Genomic DNA, 27067 nt, shown 5'->3' with positions numbered 1-27067 from the left:
CTCTTGGGGGAATCTCATAGCAATTAGTTTCTAATTGCTTCATTGTCTACAACTCATTTAATGAGAAATACCAGTTAAATATAATGGTTCTTGCATGTTTCACAGAAATTGACTGCATCATAATTTTTAAAACCCTTCTTCTTTCTGTTCCTCCTTCTTCCATCCCATAATACTTTATATTTCAAAAAGAAAGGTAAAACCTGAGAAGGGAATGTTGTGGTGGTGGGGTTTTTTGGATTGGCTACTGTTCTGCCACTGCTCAACGGCAAAGATTCACCCTGATGTGCTATACATTTTTTATAATGATGTAATTTGAACGATACTCCCAAAATTAGTGTGGATCCTTTAATACCTCTCTCAGGTGCTATTTAGTTGGGGCAGGAATGCTTTAGCCTTTCGGAATCCCCCTAGTAAATCAACTGCATCTTGGGCTCATCTCCAAATGCAATGTGCTTGCTACGCAGCAGCAGGGAGACGTGAGAGGATTATAAAACGGGGCTATTTTTCACTGCAGAAATGCTTGAACTCACTCCAGACAATCATGCAGCTGCCATTTCACACATCAGCTCTTTCAGTATTGCTGCAGCAATTATTCCATTAACGTCACTGCATACTAAGCTAGAACTTGTCATTGGTCCTGAAGACAGGGAAGGGATGGGATCTATTTCCAATTAAGAAAAAACGAAGAAGGAAAAAAGGCATTTTGAAGTGAGAGGCTTTGGGACATTCATCTCAGTGGCCTCGCCGCATGTTCCGTACCAAGTATTTCTATCTCACAGCCTGCTTAACATGGTGAATTTCTACCCTAATTTGGCTTAGCTCAGGACACAATGCTGCATTTTCCATTACTCTGCTGGCTGTCAGCTGAACTGAAAAGACCTGTTAATTAGAAAAAAATTAATAGCTTTATTCAAAGATTAACAGAAATTAGAGTGAAAACAAAATTGTTCCAATAGGGAGGGCACACGCATTTGCTGTGAATTCAGGAAATCTCCCGAAACACAAAGAATGTGTTCAGAATTATAATTAAGGAAGAAATTTTAACTCCCTGAAAGAACAGCTTGATGGCAATTGTTACTTTCCTTTACATTTCATGTAGCATCTGTTACAATTTAATTCTTAAAGGACACCATTTTTCATTCCCATTAATCTCCAGAATTAAAAATGTTATAAAGATCTTGCAAACATGTAACTAGTCAAATTGCCTTCAGGAGCCTTTACAGAATACTTCAGCAATTGAGCAACAGCTTTGAGTGGGGGGCAACGCAAAGCCCGTGTTAATTAGATATAGAACCGGTGGCATCTTCCAATGTTCTTCGCGAATGAGGCTGCCTTGGATCCATAGGCTGCAAATGAAGTTGCACTGTTGGAGGATGGGATGGTTTGTTCATTGTCGAATTTGGAGATGCATATTAGGACGGATGACTTGAAGGTTCAATACTTCATACTTGTGTCTTTCTTTCGTTAACGTGGACAGCATGAATTAAAAATGTTGGCTTCTCGCCATCTCCTTTCATAAGAAAGTAGTTTGGATTTTGGAGATGTTGAGCAAAACAGAGCTGTATAAAATATGAGCTCAGTGATACATCCAAGAATTAATAAATAGAAGAAGTATCATTAGATATGATAAAAATAGCAGAGCTGATTGAAAGGCTGTGTGAATGAATACCTAGATCCTGATTAAATCCAGTGCGGGCTGAGGTACAAATATGTGTATACACCGAATTGACAGAATAAGAATAGTCTTGTCTGGTCAGAAAAGGTTTTTATTTATAATCGAGTTAGAGTGCATGTTCCCCCAGAAAAACTGTGATAATACATTGCCATAATCCTGATTACCATATGCTGTCTCCCCCAAACACCCAGGCAGACGGGTTATCCGTGGTGAAGCGTGTCAGTGTCCTGCTGGCCAGGGGAGGCGCGGCCGGTTCGGAATGTGCTGCCTTCAGAGTCAGTGCCAATGCCCGACTTACGCTGAAGTGTCCTCGAGCTCTCCTGACGCACTAATGATACCGGCAAGTGTGACACTGAAGTGTCCCCAGCACTTCTTTTGGAAGGAAGTTACTGATGGCAGCAGGACTCATGATAATGTGAACTCCAGTTCTTGAAGTGAGGCTGCCTCAGTGAATAGACACATCCACTTATGACATGGAAACCAAATCTGTGCATATTTAAAATCATTTCCTCTGCCTCTCTGGGTGATTGTCAAAGACAGTATTTCCTCTCTTATGTCTCTTTACACCAACACCACATCACAAAGGGGCTGTAGGAACAAATCCTGCTATTTCGTACAGTTGTGTAATCCTCTTCATTTTGCCAAAGCTTCTCTGTGCCCCGAAGCGCTGGGCGGGCGCGCTGCCCCTCGGCCGGGGCTCCTGCTGGGCAGGGCTCGGGCAGAATGGGTGGGCTTATCCCTGAAAAATAGAAACGCATGAATAAATCAGGCTTTTTCCCCCAGTGAGGGTTCATTTTTGGCCATGCTGTACTGGGCTGGAGTCCATAGCTGTACCCATGTGGGTGAAAGTACAAAGGCTTCTCTATTTGGTAGTTGGCCAATGTACAGTCCTTTGAAATGTTTAGGTTGAGAATTAAGTTCTTGATGCATCTGACCATGAAATAATTAACTGGAGGAAGTATTTACATATAATGCTGACTGATAAGAGAGAAGAAGGAGCAGGAGCCGGCAAGACTCACAGGACATTGAGGAGGGAAAGACTCTCCCAGGGCGCCCTTCTGGCGGGAAAGGAAAGCAGAGATGTCATCTTAGTCTTTCAAGCAGACAACACCCACTGCGTGTGTGGACAGGAGCAGTTCTCAGCGCTCCCATTTCACTTCCTCCGTTCCCCATGCTCTCCCCCAAACAAAAGCCAGCAGGCAGAGGGGTGGCTGTGGGGACCCTGGTCCTCACCTTCTCATGCACCAGGCGGGTGCTGTGGGGCTCAGAAAGAAGGGCTCCTGGAGGGAGCTGGGGAGCAGCAGTGAGACACAGCCAGGGGGTGGGTATTGGTCTCCTCCAGCCCTTCCAGCTTGCTTACAAGTAAATCCTTGGTGTAGCTTTTCACCCCTCCAGACCTGTTCTCAGCTAATGGTGATGTGCTCCCTGAAGGTGGAGGAGGCTGCTCGGGGCTCCTGGTACAGGGCATTTTCTTCACTTGTGTTTTAACCAGGGTGAGGATTTATTTACCAAGCCTCTCCACCACTGTCTGTACTGTTGTTGCAGCTGAATTAAAACTCGCACAAAGCTGAACAAGCGCCTTTCTCTTTTATGAAGATATGCACAATAGGATCAGCAACAGCTATAGGTTTTAGGAGCTTGTTGCTGGAAATCCCATTAACTGGAAATTCCAGCCCATGGGTTCTTCAGCCTGACCTTGAGCAGGTCGACAGGCTTCCTGTGCTCCTGCTTTCATGGCTCTCATTTCAAGTAGTGTTGCTTGACCTTGGCTGCATAGACTTCCAAAGTCTCTGATGCTCTTTTGTAAGTGCGGAACTACTGACAAGAGGGACGATTAGGAAGAATGATTTGGCAGTTTTCTGAATTCTTAAGTGCTCTCTGTTTTGGGACAATTCGTGCTGGGAATCTTTCATGGTCTTAAACTGTCACCTAGAATTTCTGGTTTTCTGACATGAGAAAGGGTGATCTTTTATATCTTGGTGTTGATGGCTGTGCTCCTTGTTCCCCCCAACTGCACGGCACATTTATCCCCAGCCTCATACATTCATGAATGCAAGGACAAGCTTTTCTTCTAGGTAAAACGAATCAACAGCCTGAATATCTGTTTCATAGCCCCCTCCATCCGTATGGGGAATGGGGATAACAAACTAACCTTTCTTCCAGGGGCTAATTGGATTTCACACAGTTTGGATGCACCACTGATTCACCAGATATATTAAATTCAGCTTTAACATTCCCGCTGGGTAGCTTGACCTCCTCCTCCCCTTACTTTTTATTCTATTCTATTTCAAACTTATCCATTTCCAATACTTAAACGAACAGGCCCCTTGTGCTGCAGCCCTTTGGAGAGCAGCGTTTATTCACGCGTGAAGTCTTAGAAGCTGCTGTGCACATACATGCATGAATATTTCTTATTCCACTTAAATAAGCATCACAAATGCTTATTATAGAAATAATGCACATTGGTCAGAAGCTGGTGTTCCTACTCTGGTTTGGTTGCATTATAACAAAATACTCCAAGTGGACGCAAAGCAGCCGTAATCAACCTGCTGTAGTTATACAGCCTAAGAGGATCTGCATTTTGCATCAATAAGAAGGTGTAAAAATGCCCTGTCGCATCAAAGGAAACACTTGATCATGCAGACTTGCCCAGAATTTTCTCTTTTGAAGGTGAGAAAGGAAGAAAAAAATACCTACAGAAGAGTGGAATTTGATTCCTTCAATCAAATACTCTAGACTTAAATGTAAGCCATGGCTCTCCATGAATACAGAAAAGGTGGCATCTCTGAATAATGTTTATAGAATGGCAATCTCACTGCCTGTTTCTACTGAGAGGTCCAATTACGGGCCCTGAACCCTGGAGGGTGGAGGTGATTTTTCCTCCCCGGGTGGAACTGCACATATTGTATGGTATGGGCTGGGCACACAGGAGCGAACCCGAGCCGGTTTTGAATGGCAACATCCATGCTTTTTCTGTTCATCTTTCTATTGCTTATCCATTTTAAGCAGTATTTTTTCATAATAGCGGATGAGTAATTCTCTTTCTGTGAATGCAAATGTGGAATATGTTGAGTGGGCGTGTGCATACTTTAAAGAAATAATTGAATCCAAACATCTCTTCTTTGTAAACGCAGGAAACCAGAATATAATAAAATGTAAATCAATTCAGTGTCTGCTTTGGGCTTGTAGCCTTCAGACTGTTAAAAAAACCCCCGAACTATGAAGTGGTGCGCATTGCAATATCAACATCTTTATTTTCCATCATATCGTCTTAACCCCTTAAGTCTTCTGAAATCTTTTTCTTTCTGGACATGTGGTAAAGAGTTTGTCAGAATAGAGAAAGCTGCTCATTTAAAGTCTACTCTGCATGTTCATTAATTCCCAGCATTCACTCTGGTCCGTGACCTTACTGAGTCTTCCTGTGGCCAAGGGTGTCTGTGTTTGGTTTCTGTACCCGGCTTTATTGATTGCAAACACCCAGCTCATTTATTGTAAAGCACACTTGCCTTTGTGATTTAGGACTTTGGCTTCTCTGACCCGAAATAAACACACCACTGCCAATTCATCTTGGGGTACAGGTGCTGGAGTATAAACAATTCCATCATATTTCTGGTTTGAGTTAAAACAATTGAAACAGATTTTAGATACATTCTCAGCTCAGTTAATTCTCAGTGCCTGTCTAGCTGGTCTGACTTGCTTTGCTTCATCTGGTGCTGCTAGAGAACGGATGTGAGCAGGCATCTAAAATATGGTATTTGTCTTTAGCTGACCGAGGGTTGGGTATGCTCAATTTTATACTATTTATCGAAGCAACCTGGAAAGTAAGAGGATGTCTTAGTTCTGCTCTTGGTAGGCTTTATGTGTGTACGGCATCCAAATTGTCTTGTATGGTCTTTGCGGCCTTAAGGGACGCTGGTTCTGAAGACAGTTTTTCCTCTCTGCTGGACTCTGAGGCCTACAGGCTGAACATGTGTGATGATCTGAAGAAAGCAAACAGACATCTCCTTGAGCATAACCATGACCTCTGCAGAAACTGAAGGAACAGTTTCAAGCTACCTATCCAGTGGTACCACTTTCTGTTCTGCTGTCTAAATTCTTAAAGAGAAGGGATCTTACAGAGAGAAGGTTTAACAAAGTCATTATGACTAAGGGAGTGAGGAGCAGAGGAAGAAGCCTTGCCCTGGCCCTCACTTATCCGGAGACTTGCAGGGTCAGGCAGTTGGTTAAGTCCCCAAGATGGAAGATGTTCAGTCCCCAGGTCGAACCTGTGGTTGTGTTACTCCAGATCTCCTTTGCCAGACCTCTGCTGGCCATTTAGGCAAAGGTCTTTCCTCCTTCCATGGCATAAGGAAGAGCTGTAAAGTCTGGGAGCAGGACTACGTACATAAATCACTGTTCTGAATAATCCCTAGCTACAGTGTCTGATCATTTATCATTCAGCCTCATTTGGCTCCATCAGCTAAAAATAGAAACCTCTGCTAAAGACATGTCTCAGAAAGGTGAAAAAGACAGTTCCATCAACCCTCCTGGTGATATATTCCTTTCCAGAGATGTGCTCCGTCATCTTCTTGGCAAACTGATGGCCAGTCCCGGCTACCGGACACTCCTGCTAAAGCAGCGGCCACGGGAGCTGCAGAGCTCGGTCCTGGAGCCTGTGCTGCTGCTGCGAGGATGTTCTGTGTGCAGGTGTTGAGGTGACAGCGCGGGCAGCCCTGGCACCCTGCGCACACCAGCTCTCTCACTCTGCACCTTGGGAAAGGGAGCAAAAGGACCTGTGAATGGTAACACCCTTTAAAGCACAGGAGGCTCTGCATGGGCAGGTGATTTAAAGCTTAAGTCGTCAGGCTTTTGATTTCTAGTTATTTTAAATGATTGTATTTGATAATGAATTACAGTTTGTAAATACTGCTGCTGCCTCCTGGAGGATGGTAGAAGTAGCCAGTTACTCACAACTGTGCAGGTATATATCCTGCATATTTACTGCTGCTTTTCCAGGTGAGCTCTGAAAATCTGTAGCATCCCAGGTGTTTCAGCAAACTGGGAGCTCACATCCAGAATGATGCTGCAGGCAAGTCCCATTTTGTCAAAATCCTGAAAAATGCTTAGTTCTACAGCTACCGTATTAAAGTGAACGGGACGGCTCAGCATCTCTCAGAAGGCTGAATCTTTCCATTCTGCAATTGGAGCCGCTGCAGCAGCCGCTAATGGATTGTCACTGCAGAAATCCCCTCTTGGAAGTCCCAGTTAACACTGTCCTCTCAGGGAAGGTTTTTCTAACATAAGCAGAGAAGAATTTCATTGAACGAGAAAAGAAACCACAATGAAAACCTAAGGAAGTGCAAACACTTTTGTAGTCCCTAAAATCTCTGTTAATCTCTACCAGCTTCTATTTCTTCCATAATATATTAGAAAGTTTAAAAAAATTAAACCTTGACACAAAGAAAAATGCTACTGACAAATCTATTAGAAATAATTACTTTGTAAGAAATAAATTTGTGCCTCGTCGAGTGGAGTGTGAAGATTTACCCTCCTTCATTGGAATTGCTTAAGCTACGGGAATTGCAGAGAAAACACTGCATGCAGTATGACCCTTTTTAACTCAGCGTTCTCTCCTGAATTTCAAATTAAATAATATCCTCCTTTAAATGAAGACTTGCACATATATCTTTGAAATCAATGCTATTTATCCTTTCTTCTGTAATTATGTACTCAAGTTTAATTCTTGTTATAAATACATAAGTTTCTAGACTTAAAAATGGAAAAAGACCAAATCTTTCTAATTTGATGGTTTCCAGTGTTGTTGCTAAAGGTGCGGGATAACAGTCACCAACACAATCCCCATCTGCAGGTAGCGGCACAGGCCCTTGCACTAGCGGGCCACTGTCCGTCAGGTCTCGTGCTTTAATAAATTCAGAGCTAAGAGCAAAATGCAGCATTTATAAGCAAAGATTTTCCAGGTTATCAGCTGGGGTAAATTTTTGTCGATGTGAACTTTCTTTTGGGGTTTTCATGGTATTCCAGACTAATTATTGGATATAATTAGAATAGAAGATTACAGTAAGCTCAAGCAGAACCTACAATTTCCAAACAGCCCAGACTGCCTGGGGGGAGACTTGTACTTTTATTATTATTATTATTTAATTTTACTGAGGAAAAATTATTTAAAAGACTTTTGAAGAATGGAGAGAAGACGACTTATAAGGTTATTCTGGGTTCACTGAAAACCCTTAAAACAATGAATGCAGGGTAGAGGTTTGGCCTTGCTTGTCCAGAACAACCTGAAATGTTCCATACTGGGTAATAAGGTCTCGCACCAGCTTTCCCAGCAGAGCAGCCCGTGGGCCCACCTGTGTCCTCCTCAGCTTCACGGCCTTCAGCGATGAGCATATCCAGGCCTTTCTCCTGGTATTGTTCTTTCTCTGTGCATCACTCGGGCAACGCGGCTCTGGTGCTGTGTGATCCATCACTTCAGCCCCATGTTTTCATACAGAAAGCTTCCTCCAGCGGCTCTGTGTAGACAGCAACACATCTGGGGCATGTTTCAGGGACACGCAGTCATGGTCGTGGATTTACGTTGAATAAACAGAAGTTAAAAAAGGAAATACCACACACGTGGTGAACATAAGCAACATAGCTACAACTGCATAATACGCAACACCTTTCATTTTCTGAATTTTGCAATGTTTTGCACTGTTTAGTGGCAGCGGGGCTGTGTTTTGGCTGTCTTTTCTACCAGCTTGTGGTGAGTTCTTAACAGTAGAAGTTACAGCAGGAAACAAAAGGGAACAGATAAAGCAAGTACAGAAGTTACTGTCCCATGAATATTAGGATTAACTAATGTCTTTACCAACCTCCAGTGCTCATCCAGCCAGCTGTTCATAACTATATAATACACATAATAACCTACTATCTGAAGGGACAAGAATGCAGCAAAGCAAATGTCAAGCACCTCTGCTTGCCATGTAATCAGGTTCCTATCCACGTGCGTGCTGATAGTTTTCCATCACATTTGGACCCTCGATCTGAAGGCTTTCTTGGTTGCCCAGACTCTTCTTTTTGCGTGTGGTGGTTGTGGGGAGTTCAAGGGCAAAATATACACTTTGACTTACAACCTGGAGCCAATAAAAGCACCTGTGGGTTCTCTTTGACTTCATCTAAAAGCCTGCAAAATTTTGGAACCCTTCCGTTATGATCCAGCTTTGCACTGTGTTTAACAGTGGTTTCGGTACTGAAGGGTGAGCTAAGCAGCCCATGGGATTTTTCCATGGCATAAGTATAGTACTTAGCATTCAAATGGGAACTTGTGTCTTGAGCCAAACCCAATTATTTGCAAATGAATCGGTGCCACACATCCGCAGGGGGAGGACTGTAATACCAAGTGCTGGTTTGAAATGTCATCTTTTCTGTGGGAGAATTCTCTACGGATAACATGTTAACTATTTTCCAACTAATTTTAGGCAAAAGGAAATTGGAATTCACTGAGGTTTGCAAAGAAAATTCTACCTTTGTTCGAAGCCATAGCTTCCGTGGATTTCAGTTTGCTCCATTATGAAGTCAAGCCAATGTGACAAGCAAGCTTTTCACTGATGTTTGGCATCGTAACCAGAGCTGGCACTCTTAGGCAGTGCTTTAATTATACATTATATTAACCAGTGTGAAATACTGAGCCTTATTAAGATAGCCAAAAGCCTTCTTTATAGTTGATTTATTAGAGCTTGAAATTAACTTTTCACAGTCCAGCTCAGCAAGATCAGTAGATATGGAAATTCAGCTGTGTCTACAGCAAGTTTCCCTGCGGTTATCTCCAGTGCTCACTCCCTTCCCTTGCGATGCAGCTGTAAAGTCCTAATGCTCAGATGTGCCAACACCAGCCGTCAGGCCGGTACCTCTGTTATCAGCATCAGTGCCAATCTTGCAGTCTCTTGGGATGGTCTCCTGGACAAATGGAATTTCAACCCCCCACGTCTGGCCGGGGCTCAGCCGGGTGCTCAGTGTGCCCGCTGGGCTGCACCGGCTGGCTGGTGCTGGAGAAGTTCTGCTCCGGTGTGTCTGCACGTCAGCGTTCGTTCTCCTCCTGACCCAGTACTCAGTCTGTGTCTGGGAAGTCAGGAGCTCAGGCTGAAGTTCTAGGCAAAGTCAGTGGGATAAAGGTACTTTGTTGTCCCTCCAGCCCTTGGAGGCAGGTGCTGTGCTGAACGTTTGTCTCTAGAATAGCTGGACAAAGGCTTTGAAGTTGGGCCTTCTGACATTTTCCTCCTCTTCAAAGCAAGAGTGTTACTTTCCACTTCACATGAGTTTTCAAACCATTTTCTGAAGCTGGAAGAGCAGCACTTTCTTTGCCTCAGAAGAGCCGCTGCCAGCCTGCCAGGAACCTGAATAAAAGGGAATCTTCTACAAGATACTGATGACAAGTCTGGGTGTTTATGGACCTCTCCAAAGAGCAATGATGTGCACATTTTCCACTAGTTGTACTGAGATGGTTTGGATTAACTTTAGGTATGTGGAGATAACACAAGAGCATTGACATGAGTTACTGTGTTATTACCACTGGTTCAGTGTAGTTACCATTAGCACAGTTGTCTTGTCGCTGCGTAATCACTTCAATTATTTCCCTGGTGACTGTGTAAGTTACCGTGACTGTAACTGTGTGGATTCATATGATGGGAAGAGTGTCCAGTGATGCTTTGGGCCTCTCCCTCACCGGTGCAGATGAACCTTGTGGTCATCCTGAAAGGATTGCAAATGCCGTAACCTCAGACAATTTGCAAGGTAGTTGGGATTTTTTTTCCTCTTCTTTTAATTACACTTTTAGGCTTGACTTGCCCAGTGAAGTTGTGTGTTGTGCACCAAGCTTACGGGAGGCAGGACCGAACCAGCATGGGATGGGGGAACAGCAGCGAGGCAGCTCCCTCCTGTTTAAATTAAAACTGAGCCACATCAGAATGTTGCCAACTAAGAATAAAATGAATTACTCTGCTCTCTCTGTAGGTGACCTGTCTCCACGATTTCTTTGGGGATGATGATGTGTTCATTGCCTGTGGTCCAGAAAAATTCCGCTATGCACAGGATGACTTTTCTCTGGATGAAAGCGGTAAAATCAAACACACTGCTCTCCAGTCTGTGTGTTTATTTGATTTCCCTTCACTTGCTTGTATCAGATAATAATGCTGCATGCTTTTGTTCTGTTGTTTAAGACCTAGTACATGGACTTTAACATCTTTTTGCAATACTTGTACAGTCAGTTGATATTATAATTGGGCACATGCTAACTGCAGTAGCCTGTCAGAATAGATGAACTACTACACCATTTGACATTTACTGCAAAATCCGATAGTGTAAATCTTTCCGGTTTTATCCAGCTGCAGTCAGATACATTTTTACTGAGAACTAAGCAGGACTCTTGTCTACATATATGTATATTAAAAAATGGGAATAAACACAATTAAAAGGAAAATCTCACCCTCCACTGCTTTCTTCTGCTGATTCAAAAAGAAGGGCAATAATTCCTTTTGTAGGGGAGGGGACTGGGACAGCACCGTTATTTCTCCCCGTTACAACTGCAAGCACAGATGTGTAACAATGGCAGTCTCTAGGATCAATTAAGCCATGAAATCTTTGATTTCACAGAATATACAGAGCTTGTTGTAGGAGTCAGCAGCCACCCCACCTGGCAGCTGCGCACCCCAACAGTGCGGGCTGCCTGCTGGTGCCAGTGAGAGCAGCAAGAGTCACTTCATGGAACTTTGACCATTTAAACTAGAAGAAAATATGGTCTCCAAACATTCAGGCTCATTTCCTGAAGCTCTGAGTATCCTATATAGGGAACAGGAGCCCCATGCTGTCTTGTGTGCTACAAACTGCCTCAGCATTTAAGAGGATCTTTGCTGTATAGCAGGAAGTCAAGCAGCCTTTAGTCTCTAAACACTGTATTTTTATGACTCCTTTGCAAGCCTGATTTTATTTGACGCTGGTACTTCTGACCTGTGTACTCCAGATGAACCCATTTGATGGTCTTGGGTGATTCAAAGAAAGGTTCCAGGGTTCAGCTGAAACTTTGCAAGCGGAGAATAAAGCCTGTGTCCGGCCGGGGGAGCAGTCTGTAACGTGAGCTTCAGATTGTTTGAACACTCGGCAGTCGAGTCAGCTCCACGGGGAGTTCCACGCTGTCCAACAGTTTGGATGCAATCCTGGCAGAACAACCTGATGGGAAGCCCAGCTCTCTGCCTGCATTCCTGGTTACTACTAACTTTTCCAGCTTGGATTTCTCTAGCAAAAATAAGCCAAGCCTGCTGTTGGGAAGGCACCCAGTAACTGCAGCTCTCAGTGGTATTTTCAGGGGAGTAGGGGTGCCCTGTGCCTCTCCAGAAGCAGATGAGGAACTATGAGCCAGCAGCATTTTCCCTTTAGACACCCACTGTCCTTCCTTGTTAGGAGTCAGATGCTGCGAGAACTGTGAGTGCTGAGCTCTTGCAGATGAATGTCACTTATTAAAATCTCCTCTGGCATGGGGTACTTTTTCTTGCCTCTTTGGATGACGTGCCCTTGAACTGCTGGTTATTATGTTCACTCTGGCAGGACATCAGGAAGCAAAAAGAGAAATAGCATAAGAGGATTATGTCATCTTTTTCCTCCTGGCCGCCCACCACAGCTTCTGCCCGATAATTCCTCTTGCTGAGCACCTTCCAGATCATGTTGCTCTGTCTCATTTGTACCCAGTGGTTTCAGCATCAGCCCATGGAAATCTCACCCCCCATGTGATGTCTAGAGGCCTGTTTACAGTAACTTCAGCTCAGTCAGGTTCCCACCTTCAGAACCTTGTTTCAAGGCGCTCAGGGATCGCCTTTGGTGGACCGACACTAACCGGCTGAGCTGGACGAACTCCTCGGTCAGCCTTTCTGGCCTGGAAAACGCAAAGCTGAACTTCTTTTCAAGGAAAAGAGACCCCCTTGCTTTCTGAGATACCCACGAGATATATGATTGCCAGATACCACACAGGGAGGCCGTACTCCCGTGTATCTCACATAGCATTTGGTGCCCATGGCTGGGCAAATGAATGGTGCTCTAAGATCAAATCATTGCACTGTTTTTGTTAAACAACTGTATGTAAGAGCCTTGAAAAATATTAGTTCTGCAGTGACTGAAGATGATTTTTGCCTGTGTTTTGGCTTGGCTGGTTAATACCAGGAGCAGTTATTTGCACACTCTCCTTAGTGGCTATTGCAGTGTCTCATCAAACACTATATTCTTTAGTATCAAGGAGGGATAGTCTACCTTCCACATCTGTCCCCCTCCCGGCCATTATTGCTCTTCATGTATAAAAAATTGGGTCTGTATTGGTGCTGGAGCCCTACAAGCCTTTCTATGCCATCATCTGTGACAAGTAAAGTATGTTGAAAAGAAAACCCACACACTTTTTCTATCCCTGAGTTAGAGTTTCCAAAATCCATTTAGCAGGAGAGAGAATAAACTCATCGTAGGTTTAACTATCGCCTTGCAGCATCCCTGGAGCACAGGGAGGTGCTACATCCTCTCTTCATATTCTTTTACTGCATGACCCAACAGCAAACTCTCTTGCAAGCCATCTGGAAGAAGAAGAGACTGACTCTTGACTGTCTGAGATTGAGGAAAGCCTGGGGAAAAATTTAAGGCAATTAGATTTTCATAGATATACTGATATATAAATAAATAACACATACATTTAGGTCAGACGACTTGTTTTTCGGTTGACCAATTATTTGTCTGCTCTGTGCTGCCTTAGTTCATTCCCAGTGGGGAACGCAGTGCGGGGAGCCCTCGGTCCAGCCCTGCACGCTGAGCTGAACTTTTCCACGGAAAACTGTCTGTATGTGGAACATCTAATTCATGTCTGTAAAAAAGACCTGATTCTCACATCTTGGTGAGGACAATCCGTTGCAGGAGACGAGGTGCGACCAGTTAGCCTTTGACAGAAAGGAAATCCCCTTTTTATTGCCTCCTTCTTAACTGGGTTAAGTTAATAACTTGAGAGGTGGAAAGTGCTTTTTCTGTTAGCTCTCAATGTAAATACAGCCTGGTTTTGAAGATCTGGCATGCCTGAAATCCTGGGACACCCAGAGGTTTGTTAGCATTTCGGTTCCCTTCTGCAGGACGCTGGAGATCATGTTTACATTTTATCCTTTTCCTGGCCTATTTATTTTTTAAGAAAACACAGTTGGGGTTCTCATCTGCCCATGTCTTTAAGTACATAAATCTCCTAGACTTGTTTGTACAAACCTTTCTGAAAGGGGTGAGTGGCCAGGACAGAGGACGTGTTTTGTAAAACCGTTCTGTCTTCTTTGCTTTCTGCATCTGAAAAGTTGCAGCTTGTTGAAACCGCAAAGGAGGTTGATTGTGGCTGGGTGAAAGCTCCTGGGGCACATGTCCCATCAGCCACTTACAGACCTTTATGTCACACCACGAGCTGGTAGCTGGCTTGCTGCAGCGGCATCAGTTGCACTCATCATTCCTACCATTAGGTCTTCCTGCAGGAGTTACAGCAAATTAACTGGTTGTTTTGCCTGATTCTTCATGCAGTCAGTGTCACCCATAGTCCTCATTAGCTGGTGAGAACCAAGGCAAGGGGAAGGACAGAAAATCTTTGGTAGGACACAGGTATGGAGATGGGAGCCAGCGTGATCTTGTTTCAGCACCTCTTCTAGAGAAGCAAAGCTGTTCTTCTTTTTGCCCTCCCCCTAAAAAGTCTCCTTTCTGCCCTGGAAAAAAAGCAGAGATAGCAGCTCTTCCCTTGCTGTTGGTGTTTTCTGCAGCTGCCCCTGGGTGTTTGCCAGCTGGTGCCCGTGGGCAGCGATGGGGCAGGGCCGTAACCGGGCTCCGTGTGTGTCCGCAGAGTGCCGGGTGATGAAGGGGAGCCCCGCGGCCGCCACGGGCAGCAAGTCCTCTCCCACCCCGCAGAAGAGCTCCGCGAAGAGCCCAGCGCCCATGCGCCGGAGCAAGTCCCCCGCCGATTCAGGTAACCACCAAGACGGTGAGTGATTGTTCTTTGCTGTCTGAATATTAACTGTGCTCGAGAGGAAAACACATACTGGGTGTCTTTGGATACACTGACGTTGGCTGTTTGCATATGAAACAAGCTGGTGCTAGAGTACAGGGGCCCCTAATAAATATTGGAGAGGGATCCTCTGGTCAGTTAAGTGCAGCTGTGCACCACAGTCTCACAGTTTCCTGCATTAACAGAATTTTAATAGAAGTTTCCATTACACAGGCCAGAAATCAAGGCCCATAACGCTCCCATATGTTCCTTATAGATACAGACTGATATACAATAACCCCTTGTGCAATGCAAATGTTAATTACTGTGCAAGTCAGAAGTGTCTCCTTCTAATCATTGTTTAAAGAAGACCAGTGACCTTGCAATTGGAGAACTAGCGATGGGTTTATTGATGTGACATGCATTCAGTAACAGAAGAGAAGGAACATGGGAGTTCTGATGTGCTGCAGCAGCTTGAGCCATTGGAAATGTCTGGACATAAATCAGAAATTGCTTTTCACTTTCATAGTAACACATTGCGTATTGCATGTGGACACCCCACAACAGTCAACCATCAGTAGATATTGGATTACTGGATATAAAATTCTCCTGACAATATTCAGTCCGATTTTTCCCAGGACTGATTTAGTTTGTTTAGGGTCTCTTGATGTTCTTCAGCTGCTTAAAGAGACAACGTGAAATTGGTTGGCACATGCAAAGACTGTGATTTTTAAAAAGTTATTTATTGGTAAGGTGGTTCTGCATTCAGAGAGTTTTCCTTCAGGAAAACTGTTCCTAAACTCAGGGGTTTTTATTATAAAAAGCTTTTACAATCCCAAATGCACAGTAAAGTTGCGTAGGTACATTGAAAGCATGATGTGAAACATGTTGTTGATTTCAAAATCCAAATAACTCCCATTCAGTGATCAAGGAGTCAGCTCAAGCATGAGGCATGAAAGAGCTTTCATACCTTCTCCATAAGCATCGGGTGCTAATTACCACCAGAACTAGACTTTATTGCATGAACACATAGTCTAATGTGAAATGGCAACTGTTGTGTTCCTAATTTTAAGTGACTGAATGACTCAAAGGAACAAAATGATGAGTCATCTGATGAGGTTTAATGAACACAGTTAGTGGAGCCTTTCAGAAGGAGATTAAAATAACCAGAAATGCTGAACAATAGCCAGCCCCTGGAGTTAAGGCCAGTAATGAAGGACAAATCAGGTTTCCTTAATCCATCTAGACAAGGGTCTTTCGTACTTCCTGTGATTTCAATACAGAAAAAAATGGCAGCTTGTCCTGATTAATGAGAATGTAAAAGGACTGAACTGTTTTCGTATGGACTGAACATGCTAAAACAGACATAGGCAAACTAGAGAAAATCCATAAGAAATTTCCCAGGGTTCAGAAACTGCTTTGGGAGGGAAGGTTGAAGGACTGATTCAGCTTAGGAAAAAGGAAGATCAAGAAAGGACAATTTCCCACTCTTCAAATGCATTTGCCGTGTTATAAAGAGGATAAGGATCAATTTTCCTGTGTGCCTATCAGGGATAGGACAGGACGTTGGTTTAAACTTTAATACGGGATATGCAGATCATATATTAGGAAGACTTTTCAATTAGAAGCTTCTAAATCACTGAAGTGGGTGTCCTGGAGAGTTTGTGGTTCCCAGTCAGACTTGATGATTTTAAAAAACACTTTAGAAAGATCTCTACTGGGGACGATCCAAATATGCCTGATCTCAATTCAGAGCACAGAATTGGAGTTACAAAGCTTCTATGGTTCTTTCTAGCCTCTATTTTTCTTTATATGACGTCAGCTCTGCTAAATGACATAGCTTAGAGCAATAAAAACCAGACTAAACTACATCTGCAGTATACCATCCAACTCCTTCTCCTAACATGACAGACGAAAACTGGGCACAAGGAGATAAGTCTGTGCTGCTGCTGTGGTCCATGAGATTTAAATGGGGCAGGATCAGCGTGAAGTTTGGCATCATTTCTTTAACAGACAGCTCCACCAAGAAGTCAAACCAAACCAAAGACAGAGCTAAATCTCAGGGGAGAAAATAATGATGTCATTTGCCATTACTTCTTTGTTATAAAAATATTAATACATCTTACAGTAACTCACATAACAACCAAGGATTCAGTTGTATAAATACATGTGCTGTGATGGTTTTTAAAACCAGCACGATCTTGGTCCTTTGCAGTACGGAGCCACAGGTCCCTGAGCTATAAGCAGATGGGAGCAGACCCCAGTCCTTATATTGGAAAGTGTCTTTTCCCCAGCGTTGCCTTGATTTGGCACAGGGAGCTGCCGCTTCTCAGTCCTCTAATGGAAGGGTTTGGATAGAGGGACAAAAGCATATTCACAAGGCAGCAGCAATTAGCAAAACAGATACAGAACGTCAGTCTGTCCTGACGGCAGGTCTGGCTCCCCAGGGTCATTATATATGAACGTGTTAAAAAGGCAGCAGATGTCTTTTGGGTTGCACACGAGATAGAGCAGCTTGTTATCCCACTTGTGCTTACTTAGGTTCTGCTAGCTGACAATGCACAGCACGAGTCCAGCGGAGGGATCACCCTCGCAAGATGTGACGAGAAAAGGTGCCAGCGCGGCAGGGCTGGGTGCTTGGAAGTCAGGAGGAGCCTGGCGCAGGATGCCCGTGCAGCCTGAGTTCTGCCACGCCAGTCTCTGTTTCTCCCAGAGGCTCCTCTGTCCTGGAGGAGCTCACTAAAGAAGCTGCTATTTCTACCTTTGCTTTACGCTGTCCTTGTTCGGGTTGTTGCCTCTCTTTATTTTCTCACGACTCTTCAAACCCTGACTTGGAGACAAAACTTTCCACGTATTTCAAGCTTTTTTCTCCCACTCTTGCGATGTGCGAGTGTGTGCTCCTCAAACTAGAAACTCATCCACAGAACCCAATGGAGCAAGGAGTATTAACCTTGTTTTACAGTTTGATAGAAAAAGAGGTATTTCCACACATTTTGAGCACTGACTGTGATCCTCGGGCCCTGCTTTTTCCACTTCTGTTCATTGATGGAAACGTGGTTTCAAAAGATGGACCTCAGTAAGCTCATTTACAGGTCTCGGGGCTTATCCCTGCTGGAGAATCAGATCCTGAGTCCCAGTTGTCCAGGCAAACCTGAGCAGCACTCAAGAACAATTGCATATGAGGAGTTTGGCTGAAATATCTCTGGGAGAAGCAGGCACACCATTCAGTTTACCTGCATCTCTCACAGCCATGTAAACAGGATCTGATGCCCTGTTCTCCATCCTCTCTCTCATTTGCTGGACAAGCCTGATCTACCTCCCAAGTACAAATTGTGCGCTGAAGGAGGTAAAATCCTATGAAAAAAGGCAGTGCACATGTTCACACAATGAAAGGATGTGTCATAGCCACAACGGGGCTTGAAGGTAAATTGAGGTTGTAAAGCAAATACAATGACATAAATAAGATATAATACACAAACAATAACATCATGGGGAAAAAATAATTAAAATGAAAGCCAGTTATAAAGAATGGTTTCTAATAGTTGAGCTTATGTGAGATCCTTCACTACCATAAGTCATCAGCAGATTTTAGTGGAGCAGCAGCATTATACACCACCTGGGATCTGCTCTTTGCCTCTTGTTATTTTCTTGCATTTGAGTTCAAAAAATGCATGTAAGTTTGGTTATGATCACTATTCTTCATCATCAGACACAAAGAAGATCAAACTGGGCTTCTTAGTTGTTGCTCCTGCTGCAAAACTCTTTGTGTTTGTAATGATGCACATCCGTCTCCTTGGATTTCTGATTTGGGTGTCACGTCTGTTTTTTCTTTGGTGCTCATAAAATATTAACACCCCTGCTGTAGCACTTAAAGGTCTCATTGTATTAGGGAATTTATGTCCTTCCCTAGAGCAATTACACCTTTTTGCTGCACACCGACTGTTCTCCCAGCCTTCCTGTTAGAGGCAGGGAAGTTGAGCTCTTTGGTCATTTAATCCCAGGCACAGCTCACCGCAACCAGGGCATTCCGGGCAGCTTTTTGTCTAGTTTGTCATGAGTGTATTTGACATTGAACATTTCTTGTGTAGGATCTGGGATATCCGCAGCCTCCGGTTTCCACTCATGCCCTTCAGTGCCATGTGGTTTCAATTGTGTTCAACTGTTTGAGAACATAGAAATTGTCTTTTTGTTTTTCTGGCGATGTATATCTTGGATCAATTTGGTGAATATTTGTAGTGTTAAAATATTGCTCCTTCAGTCTAGTTTGTATTTAATTTATTTTACAGTCTATTATCCTGAACAGCTGAAAGCCTTAAGTTGGGTGAACAGCCATGCTGTTCGCTCATTTTTTACCTCCTGCCTAACATGACTAAAATATAGTGGTTTTGTGTTAAATGTTTGGATACCTTCCATCTCCCTGATGGACAAAGATCTTCTCTTGCTTGTCTGATCACCAGCTTCTGTCTCGTTTTCTGGCAGCAAACGGGACCTCAAGCAGCCAGCTGTCGACACCCAAATCAAAGCAGTCCCCGATCTCCACACCCACCAGCCCAGGGAGCCTCCGGAAGCACAAGGTATTACGTTTCTTATACCTTACTACATCTGTTTCTTCCGTAGTCTGCTCAGATGTGTCCATCATTCAGGCCATGGCGTTCTTCTCTGGAAGCAAAACTCCTTATGTTGAAACAGTGGAGAATTTGGCCCGTTACTCAAAGGGTTGGGCTTTAGCGATGGTGAACAACGGATCACTGGCCTGTTCCTTCCTCTGGAGTTATTAATGTATGCTGGGGATCGTACATATGGATCAGTAGAGATAACTTAACCCTGAGCTTTCATCACTGTCTGAAAAAGTTCACAAGTTATTAATGGATGTGATCTTCATATAAATCCTCCTCTCTTGAAAAGCATTAAATGTGGGCACATCTGGTCCATTAAAGAGCAGGAGAAATGGAAATGTTACCGAAGCTGTAACACATCACTTAAAGATGCTTCTCAAGGAATTTTTTTAATTAATATTATTTAAGACCATGTGCTGTTTTACAGGAAATCAGTGATTTTTTAATGTTAATATAGTAATCGTGTTCTGGTACAGAAGGCAGTTTTCCTGGTAAAAATCAGGGTGTCTAAAAGATAGCACGGCATCCTAGTAGAGATCAGTGAACCTGTGCTGGACCATAGATAATTCATGTATTGATTTATTTAAAAGATACAGCAGCAGTCACAGCTTTCTTATGTTCCTGTTAATCAGTGTCATTCTGAGTCCAGACGGTCACTTCCGTGGGCTTTCTCATTTCTGGAATAGCCACAGTGTTGCTCCCAGCAGTCTGTACTTGATACAGCAACTGGAATTTAGACATAAATGTAAGTGTAAGAGGAGGTCAGTGGGATTTCTCTTTAGGAATCAGAATGTACCTCTCGGCCCAAGTTGCATTGACTTTAAATTCTGGAAGAGTCATTAAGAAACTCTGCTAGGGGCGATGTTTTTGCAGTCAGCAGCCACACGTATCCCCAGAGGTCCAGATTGCACGGGTTGGACTCATCTTGTTTGAGGATTATGTTTTTCCTCAAAGCAAGGAGCAGTAGCAGCAGCTGGACTACAGTTGTTATCATGGTGGAGCAAAGCACAGAGAATTCAATGGGAAGAATCCCCAAAATTCCAGTGGGCTTTGGATTACACCTCTGCCATGTAAGATTTGGGATCACAGACCTTTGGACGTGGGGCTGGGTGGTTCTGGGGAGCCTGCGCTGGACTTTGGCCTTCTCAAAAATCACATCTTTAAAATTTTCCCAACATGTGGAGAGGTTGCATTTACTCAGCTTTATTTGACTTCCATTAGCAAAGCCAAAGCTGAATCCAAATAAAATCTTGTGTTTTCCTTAAGAACTCACTCTGATCTCAGCTGCTCAGTCTAAGTCTGAGAAAATGCACCGATTTTAACACAATGGGTGCAGATTTATTATTAATTTAAAACTGAGAACAGGATCTGGCCCATAGTCTGAATTCAACAATTGCTTGTGAGTATTCCAGCAACAGTAATGCTGTGATCTGCATCCTTCGCGTCAGCCATCAAGGACATAAAATACTTTCCAGCACCATCTCCTGCAGGACTCTGCCGAGGAGTGTTTGCTTCCTGCTAAAGACAAGTAAAACTCACCTTCCGTGATGTTTTATGTAGGTTTTCAGCTGGCTGATTCATGACCTTTCCAGAGAAGCCTCCAGAACATTGTAAGAGATGCTGACTGCTGAGGGCAAAGCCAATCCATCTGTGTGTAACATTTTAGGTCACCAGAATATTCATGCATCATTGTCTTCCTCCCAGAAGCAATTTCCTGCTTATGATGAGGTCGCTTTTCTTTTTTTTTCCCCTAAAACTCAAATGATAAACGCTTAGGTTGAGTTCACTACAGAGTTGTGTTTTACCCCTTCTTATATCAGGATTGTTGCAAGTTTCTTTTCTGTGTATGTGGCCTTTTCCTCATTTTGCTCACAGTTATTATCAGTGGGTGAGTCTGAGTTCAAAAAGGTCCAGGGAGAGCTTGAGCCCTCCAGCAGGTTTGTGTTCCTAGTTGCATGCAGAACTCTAAGGAAGTGGAATAAGATGGTTACCCCAAAAGGGACCCTGGAAAAGCTTTACATTCAACATTTGATCCAAATAATAAACTTGGGATTATTTTCTTAACCCTTCTAATCAATCTGAAATGACTCAAAATCAAGAATAGATCATGGAACATGTGATTTTCCTAGAGATCTGTCCTAAGGGCGACTGTCAAATCAAGGTAAGACTCTTTACTGCGGACTCAGGTTCCAAGAGACCTGTTTAAGGAAAGGTCCTGCTCTTTCATACATGAGCTATAATGGACACATTGATCCAGAGGCGATTGAAAAACTCTTCTCAGACCTCTCACCGCACAGCCACCTTTCTTTCGTACCAAGGTGCACGGGCTGCACTGTGTGAGTAACCTGCCTTGATTTTAGATTAAATTACCTGGACAACTGGTCAGCCTGTCCAGTAACCGGTGTCCGAGTCTTCCAGGCTCTCCCCACAAACTGCACAGAATGGGACCGTTCGACTCCTTCCTTAGTCAGGACCAAAGGTGGAAAGTGACGGTGTGAGTTAACATTTCCCTCTTTCTCCCTACAGGACTTGTATCTGCCTCTGTCTTTGGATGACTCCGATTCCCTTGGAGATTCCATGTAAAGCCACGTGAAGCTAAACGTCCATATTGCAAGCTCTGGTTAAGATACAGTAGAGTACTTCTGCCAAAATAAGCAGATAGGTGACTGGTGCTTTTAAATCAGACAAAGGACACACAGTTATGATGCCATTTTTTTTTCTGTGATTTATCCTCTGTGCCACAAATCAACACCTGCCAGTCTATAGAGATAGAGGGATACCATTCTTCTAAGTTCTAGGGATTCAAAGTGGACATTGTGAGCAATTTGGGGCCAATGTACCAACGATCCTGTGCATTTCCCATGTTCTTCTATTAATTCTTCTGCTGCTGCAACTATGTAATTTTCCTAGTGATAGTAAAGTAGCTCCCTCTGGAAGTGTGCAGGCGGATCTCTTGCTGACCAATTTGCAGGCTCCAGCAAAGCAAATGATATTCTCCACCTGTCCAAATTGCCAAGGTTTGCCAGCTCACCTGTTCCTCATTTGCAGCCCTGATTTTAGCACCTGCATACTAACGAGTATTGGTTTTATTGTTGGAGGGCAGGAAGAGCAATGACTTACTAGTTTGATGCTTAACATGCCAGCAGAATCTTGGATTAAATTAGGAATCGTCACATAAGGTGCTGAGTAAGGTTAGTACAATAGTGATTCAAATATTGGGATTCCTTTTTTTTTTAATGATTAAGCAAAAAAAACCTCTAAGTTAGCTGAGTTATCTGGAGTGAAACATCTTTCACGTCTCCAAAGATACTGCTAGCTGGGAACAAACCCTTATACCTACCCTATGGTATCTCTCTATCTCTGTTTGGAACAGTAATGCCTTGTGAACAGCCAACACTGAAAACACTGTGAACATTTGTTTTCAGGTTTGACACCCTATAGATCACTTTTTATAGCAAGAAATCAATACACTTTTTATAAAGGAAAACGTTGTATCTGTGTTTTGGGAGCAAGGATTCCAGATCCTTCTTTTTTATAACAGCTGGTAATTTTCTTTTGTTTAAAAAACACATGCAGAAAAATGTACAAAAAAAACCAACCCACAATTGCGGAACAGTAATAACAATAGCTCAGTTTAGAAACCTTGTTATCACTGCCAAAACAGATGCATGTAGGGGGAAAAAAAGGTCAGTTCAAAATATTGAATGTTTTGATAGCTTTTGTAATGTTTAAGATTACATATTTGGTTTTTTACACTGCCGTATTCCTAACTATGGCCAGATTCTCTACTTAGCTAACAAATGGAATTTTGTGCTGTTCAAAAACCCATCTTTTAAGAAACTCTTCTTTCTGACAAAAACAAACTTACTGTATTTAGAAAAACCTTTTGCTTTTGTTACTCAGTAACGACTCCTACGGAATGCAGAGTTCATCCATTCACGCAGGGCTGGTGGTTTTTACTGCGCCGAAGCTTTGTCACAGGCCGGCTGGCATTGCCTCCCTTCTCATGGAATAAGCTTGCGATGAAACAGATGACTATGGAACTTTACCGAAACGAAATCTGTGCAATCGAGTCTTTCTTTGTTGCTCTATTTGCCTCTGTTTCAACATGCACACCTATTCCCGATCGCCTCGCAACCCCTTGTGATTGGAATGCATTAGAACGTTGTGATGTTTGATGCTCTGTGAATGCTGGGTTGTTCCCAAAGCCACTCCACGTTTTGTTTGCTTGGAATGCTGGTGTGAAACAATCTGTGCAGGCTGCGTCTTTAGAGCTTCACGTGACAATATAATGCAACTTAAAAAAAAGAGACGTATCTGAGAGAAGCCAGGATTGGGAATTAGCAAGGGGTCAGAGTTATCATGCACCAAATTTGCACCCAGTAGTCTTAGTGCATGATCATTAACACCCAGAGTTTTGCACAAGAAATCATTTGTTCCCACAAAAAACTTCATTTAATTGAATAACGCTCTGACTACGCAACTGTTAAATGATACTTTCACCTGTTTGTATATAGAATCCTGGGTTTAGTTCAAAGGCCAAGGGCTCATGTTGAAGGTTTTGGGGGAAAGGATGGCAGTGTGGACAAAGCACAAGTGCAGTAGTCAGGGCAGCTCCATTCAGCCCTTGGTATTGCTGAATTGAGTGTCTGAACAGGAGCAGGTCTCTTAGTAACCCTGTGCCTCAACCTGTCTGTCTGTCCCTACAGGGACAATACTGTTCTACCTCACTAGGGTTTGTGAGGCCAAATGTTGGTTAACATTGGTAAAGTGCTTTCAGATCCTCTAACAGAAGGTGCTGAAGTATCCCGGGTGCAGATTTGGTTATGGGTGCTAATTTTTGGCTGTTTAATCTTGTGGGTGCTACTGTAGACACTGGTCATGAAAAAATGACTCTTTAAGCATATAAGGATGTCAAAGGCCATGGTTGTTCTACCAATATTATTCATCAGAGCTTTTGTCTTAGTAAAAGCTTTAGTGGGCTGGATAATTTGATGTGCTTTTACCTGCTCATCTGTTCTGTTGGTGTGAATCTCAGAGTCCCTCCCCAGGTCTCTGCCTTTCCAGGGAGCCTCACTAGTAGTCATGACCCTGCCTGTTGGAGATGATGGATTTGGACTCCAGTCACAGATGGTGTCACTCCAGTGACACAGGCCATTCCTGTCACAGTCAGGGTCAGCATGTCCTGCCACCTTTCCTCTGAGTCTCTGCTAAACCAAGAGACCGGCCATGAAATCACATCTAGGTTCTCTTGAATTCAGTACGGGGCACTCACTGCAGATCCACCAGGAAAACCTAGATCTTTGATATCCATCAGCAGACTGAACTGCTAGAGCCGATGGCCACAAGAAATGAGTCTGAGATGTGTCTTCGTCCAGGATCGGTGAGTTCAGTTTGTATAAGATAAAGCAGGATCCCAAGGGGCGAAGGCACCTTTGGATGGATGGTTGTTGAGGCAGCTGTTGAGAAGCGGTTCCTTTCCTTCCTGCCACAAGCGGTGTTTGGTTATTTGAAGATGCTCTTCCTGGTGGAGCATGCAAAGGAACCACCGAGGCCACTTCCTGAGCTGCACCTGGGGACAAAGCCGAAACCCCATCCTGCAAATGCTCCCTTGGGAGTGGACTCGTGTTTCCACGAGGACCATCCCAGGCTGGGGCTGAGCCCGACGATTCCCTCAGGGAATTCGGGGGACCTTGAAAAGGCCTACAAGAAGAAATAAAACAAATGTTCAGTGGGAAAAATAGCCATTCAAACCAGCAGAAGCCACAAAGAAAACAGGGTATGAGGTCAAACGCCCAAGTTTTAAAAAGCAATTTTCTAGGTAGAAATGCCTGGGCAGTAGGAGAAGTCAGTGAGTGTTTCAGCTGTAACATATAGTTAAGTCTGTATTAATGCCAATATTGCATGAGTTCTTGTACAGAAATGCATGTGGAATGTTACCTACATTCCAGACTAGTTCTCTTTGGCTTTGTAGGATCCCTAACATAGATTTGAACACAAAGAGAAACAATTCACAGGCATTGTACCTTAGTCATTTAAATATAAGGACAGCCTTGATTCAGGAAATAATTTAAAAGACATGCTTAAATTTTAGCACATACTTTACTCCTGTTCATTTTTCGCTAGATATAAGCTTGGGTTTGGTCAGAAAGCTTTCCTGAACTGCAATGAATTAGTAATTACTTTCAATATAATATAGTAATTCCAGACCCTATGAGACCCTGGAACAGATTATAGTAATTCCACTATATACTCCAGAGTTTATATTTTTTTTTTCCCTACCTTTACAAGCACATAAAACTCCACAGGATATGAGGATTCACCATATTAATTCTGCTATAGAAACCCCATCTAATTTCCCTCTTGAGGCTGCCTTTAGTGTTTTCAGAGACTAATTGAATCATGAAGACTATATTGTTTTAAAACAATAGAGTATTAAAAAATAAAATGGAGGGAGTCTTAAAGTAGTAGGGCTTTGTTTCTTTGAAACCTGCCTCTATTCAGTATCCAGGATATTTTAGCAAATTGTATATACAGTAAAAATACCTGTTTCAGACACAATCATGAGGAAGGAATTAAAGCAATCCTCCAGGCATAGACTGATCTGTGTAGTATTCCCGAATCCCAGTGATTGTCTTCGCTTTAGGAGATCGGGGCAATGCAGCAATATCTTCAGCCTTAGGATTTTTGTCACTTGTAAAGCATTTATATCGTGAAGTTTCTGGGTTAAAGCCTTGTCTGTTGTAAGATTTGGAGCTAGTTCAGTTCCACCAGCTAAACCGCCAACCAAGACTCTGCACCTTGAAGGAGTTTGGAAATGGGACTTTACCTTGGTCCACTCTGCAGTGGGAGATGGAAATAGCCTTTGTGTACCATTGTCTGTGCTTCCTAAATCTGCACATTACTTACAGGCTTTTCAGGAGCGAGAATCGCTCAGTATGCTATTTCCATCGACATCAGAAAAATAACTATGCTTAGAAAACAACTTCCAGGGCACCTTGTGGAATGGCTCAGGCTGGATCCCCCCTGCACAGACGCTGCTCCGGCCCCGGGGCCGCAGCCTCGAGGGGCTGAGGTTTCACTGCTCGGAGAGCACAGGACGGTATTTTGTCACATCCATTCGAGGCAATTGCAGAGTTGTCTGGTACCATAGTAGAGACAGAATCCTTTTTAGAGAAAGGAAGAAAAAACAGCCAAGTAGAGTGGGTACAAAATTAGTCCAGAAAGTGTCTCTTCAAGCTAAGACAATCCACCAGCAGAAAGAAGCTATACAGAGGTGCGTTTACCACACAGAAGGTCGTGACCAAGACCTAGTGGCAAGTTGTTTTTGTGGTAGCTGAGGGAAGCAGGCTGGGACAGCGTTTGGGACTGGGGAGGTTCTGTGTAGAAGCAAATGGATGGCACAAGATGGAGATCCTTTTCTGTCTATCTGGAGAAAGAGTGAGGTCAGTCCGTGCAGCAGGATTAATGCTTCACACAAGATACCTGGAAGAGATCCAGCTGAAACACCATCTTGGTGTAATGAGACCAAGAAGGTTAAGACTTTAAGTGCCTTCCAGAATGCTTTGGGCTCCAGAAACAGGACTATACAAGTGCCCAACAATGCCTAGGTGAAAATGGCCTTGAAAAAAGGGGACAGGACAGACTTTGATTCTTGAGAAGTTTAGCCCATTTGCATTTATTCAACCAGCTCTTGCAAATCACTGTCTCCGGAGTCACAGATTTCTTCTGGCTGAGGCCTCTGTCCCATCTCTATGAATCCGAACAGGC

At 43.4% G+C, this 27067-nt stretch overlaps 1 protein-coding gene across 4 annotated transcripts in view; it reads left to right on the top strand.

The window, feature by feature from the left end:
• Window positions 1–24407, top strand: part of DCX (doublecortin) — a 69234-nt gene extending 44827 nt beyond the window's left edge. For 3 of the 4 annotated variants that reach the window (XM_082061819.1, XM_082061821.1, XM_082061818.1), the window contains 4 exons: window positions 10664–10766; window positions 14541–14678; window positions 19161–19255; window positions 21824–24407. In XM_082061819.1, the coding sequence (XP_081917945.1) occupies window positions 10664–10766; window positions 14541–14678; window positions 19161–19255; window positions 21824–21880 (393 nt within the window). In that variant the 3' untranslated portion in view covers window positions 21881–24407. The remainder of the gene's footprint in view (window positions 1–10663; window positions 10767–14540; window positions 14679–19160; window positions 19256–21823) is intronic. The other variant, XM_082061820.1, reaches the window with a different exon arrangement.
• The last annotated feature ends 2660 nt before the right edge of the window (window positions 24408–27067 follow it).

This window comes from Streptopelia decaocto (genome assembly GCF_964273445.1).
Source record: "Streptopelia decaocto genome assembly, chromosome: 10".
In the NCBI taxonomy this organism is placed as follows: Eukaryota; Metazoa; Chordata; class Aves; order Columbiformes; family Columbidae; genus Streptopelia; species Streptopelia decaocto.
Note: the sequence above shows the minus strand (reverse complement) of the source record. Positions and strands in the feature narration are given on the sequence as shown.